The 2,063-nt window shown below is 39.9% G+C and overlaps 1 protein-coding gene across 1 annotated transcript in view; it reads right to left on the bottom strand.

Annotated features, from left to right (window-relative positions):
• LOC108694754 (S-adenosylmethionine decarboxylase proenzyme) overlaps positions 1-1,879 on the bottom strand; it is a 15,554-nt gene extending 13,675 nt beyond the window's left edge. The window contains exon 1 of the mRNA XM_018204414.1: positions 1,510-1,879. Coding sequence (XP_018059903.1) covers positions 1,510-1,640 — 131 coding nt within the window. The 5' untranslated portion in view covers positions 1,641-1,879. The remainder of the gene's footprint in view (positions 1-1,509) is intronic.
• Between the last annotated feature and the right edge of the window lie 184 nt (positions 1,880-2,063).

Raw genomic sequence — 2,063 nt, forward strand, 5'->3', positions numbered from 1 at the left:
AGTCCATTCAATTTTATATATATATATATATATATATATATATATATGACTTTTACATATATCTCGTATAATTGCAATATAAAACAATTTATTTAATCGCACATTACTTCCACGTATATAAAACTTATATAGCTACAACTATAAAACAATTTATTCAATTATGCACATTAATTCTGTATATAAAATGTTTGTAGCTGCAATTATAAAACTATGTACATTAAACTATGTATTATTATATATAATTTTATGTACAAAGCTTGTATAATTGCAACTATTAAACAGTTTATTCAACTTTATGCATTACTTCTATATAAAATTTGTACAGTTATCACTGTGTCTTTCTCTAAAGATGTTAATGAATTGAAAGAGAGTATTCCGTTTCATAACGTGATACATCACTTATCGTTATTATTTAACTTATTCTTGTCGTTTACCGACTTAAATATGAATAAATGATCATCATATGTATCACACGTAAAAAAAAATACCCTCCGAGAAACTTATCGATGTCAATAGTTTGATAATTTCGATATCAACATAAGAAGCCACGAGACTACATTTACATGGGACCCTTAATCGAGTTTAATAACATCCGTAGTTGTGAAAATTGACCAATCGCAGTCATTCCATTCTTCGAAGAAACAGCTATGATTGGACAATTTCATACGGATGTTATTAAATCCGATTAAGCGTGCCCTGTAACAGAGGTCATAGATTTTCATATTTGCGGATGTGCTTCGAAATAAGCGCCTAAATTATTCCAGACTGACGTAATAGCAATAAAAGTGAAAAAATATCTAAATTCTTAAGAAATGTAGAAAAAGATGTATTAAGTCATTTTAAGATTTTCACATATCAACACTAACTTTCAGAGAAAGTTTCTTTTTATCTTCATTCTTCTTTTCGAGTTAACAGATTACTTTTGTATGTCTTGCTTCTACATTCTTTACAGTTCCAATATTAAGAAACGTAACTACGGACAGGATTTTTGAAAGCAAATAAGATTTACAGAAGTTTATTTCCTTGACATAGAATACTGTCAACGCGATGTTACAAACGCTTAGAAGTGTTTTTTAATTGGTTAGTTTGTAAAATTCTTTCTTCTAATTGGTCCATCGAATGCTTCAAAGCATTTGTAGCGACTTTGACTGTAGCTATATATAAGCTTTTATAGGCTTTTATTATTCGCCTGTTACGAAACATTACTTTTTGAAAAATTCGAATCAATCTTATCAATCTTATCACATCTGGCGATTCTCGCAGATGCTTGAATTTAGGGTTTATTTTTGGAAAATAACGAAAACGTGTATACGCGCGTAGAAAATCGACCGGGACGACGTGAACCATCAGTAGCTTATGACTCCCAACGGTCGACGCCGGCGCGGCTCGTCATCATCCGTCCTGGCCTGGCCGGCGTCGACTGTCATCGTTCTCGCGAAGTGGAGGAGCAGGCGGAGGAGGAGGTCGTGTCGGAGGCAACAGCGAGACGCCGGCGGGCGGCGTACTTACCGCGGTATCTGCCGAAGATCACCTTGATGCTGCTTGAGACCTTTGGAGCTGATGAACCAGAGCTCGAGAAGCTTCTCGACACCCTCGAAGAATTGTACGTTGTCGGCGCAGTCGTCCTTGGTGTCCGCCATCCTCTCGCTGTCGATCTCGTCTCGCGGTCTCGTCTTCGCCCAAAAATTGCAAAGCGGCACGCAATTATATGATTCACGTCTCTCTCCTTCTTTTCTCTTCTATCTTCGTCGCGATTCACGTATCTCTAATCTTGCGCCAATCGACTGAAATTTTTGTGAATTTACACGGAGCGTTAAGACTCCAAAGCACTACTCCCGGTAACGCGCGCTTGTAGACTGACTGACACACTGGCCCCGCCAGAGACACACCGATTGACTGATTGACGGACGGATGGTCGCCGGTGCTGCCAGGCATGCTGCGCCGCCGCCACCACCACCGCTGCCCATCGCCTCCTCCGTCGTCATCGCCGCCACCGTCAGCCAACCGCCGCGCTGCACGGTTCGCGCGCTTCTTCAGCGTGGCGCTGCTCGCGGCGCCTGACA

This window comes from Atta colombica, unplaced genomic scaffold (assembly GCF_001594045.1).
Source record: "Atta colombica isolate Treedump-2 unplaced genomic scaffold, Acol1.0 scaffold123, whole genome shotgun sequence".
In the NCBI taxonomy this organism is placed as follows: domain Eukaryota; kingdom Metazoa; phylum Arthropoda; class Insecta; order Hymenoptera; family Formicidae; genus Atta; species Atta colombica.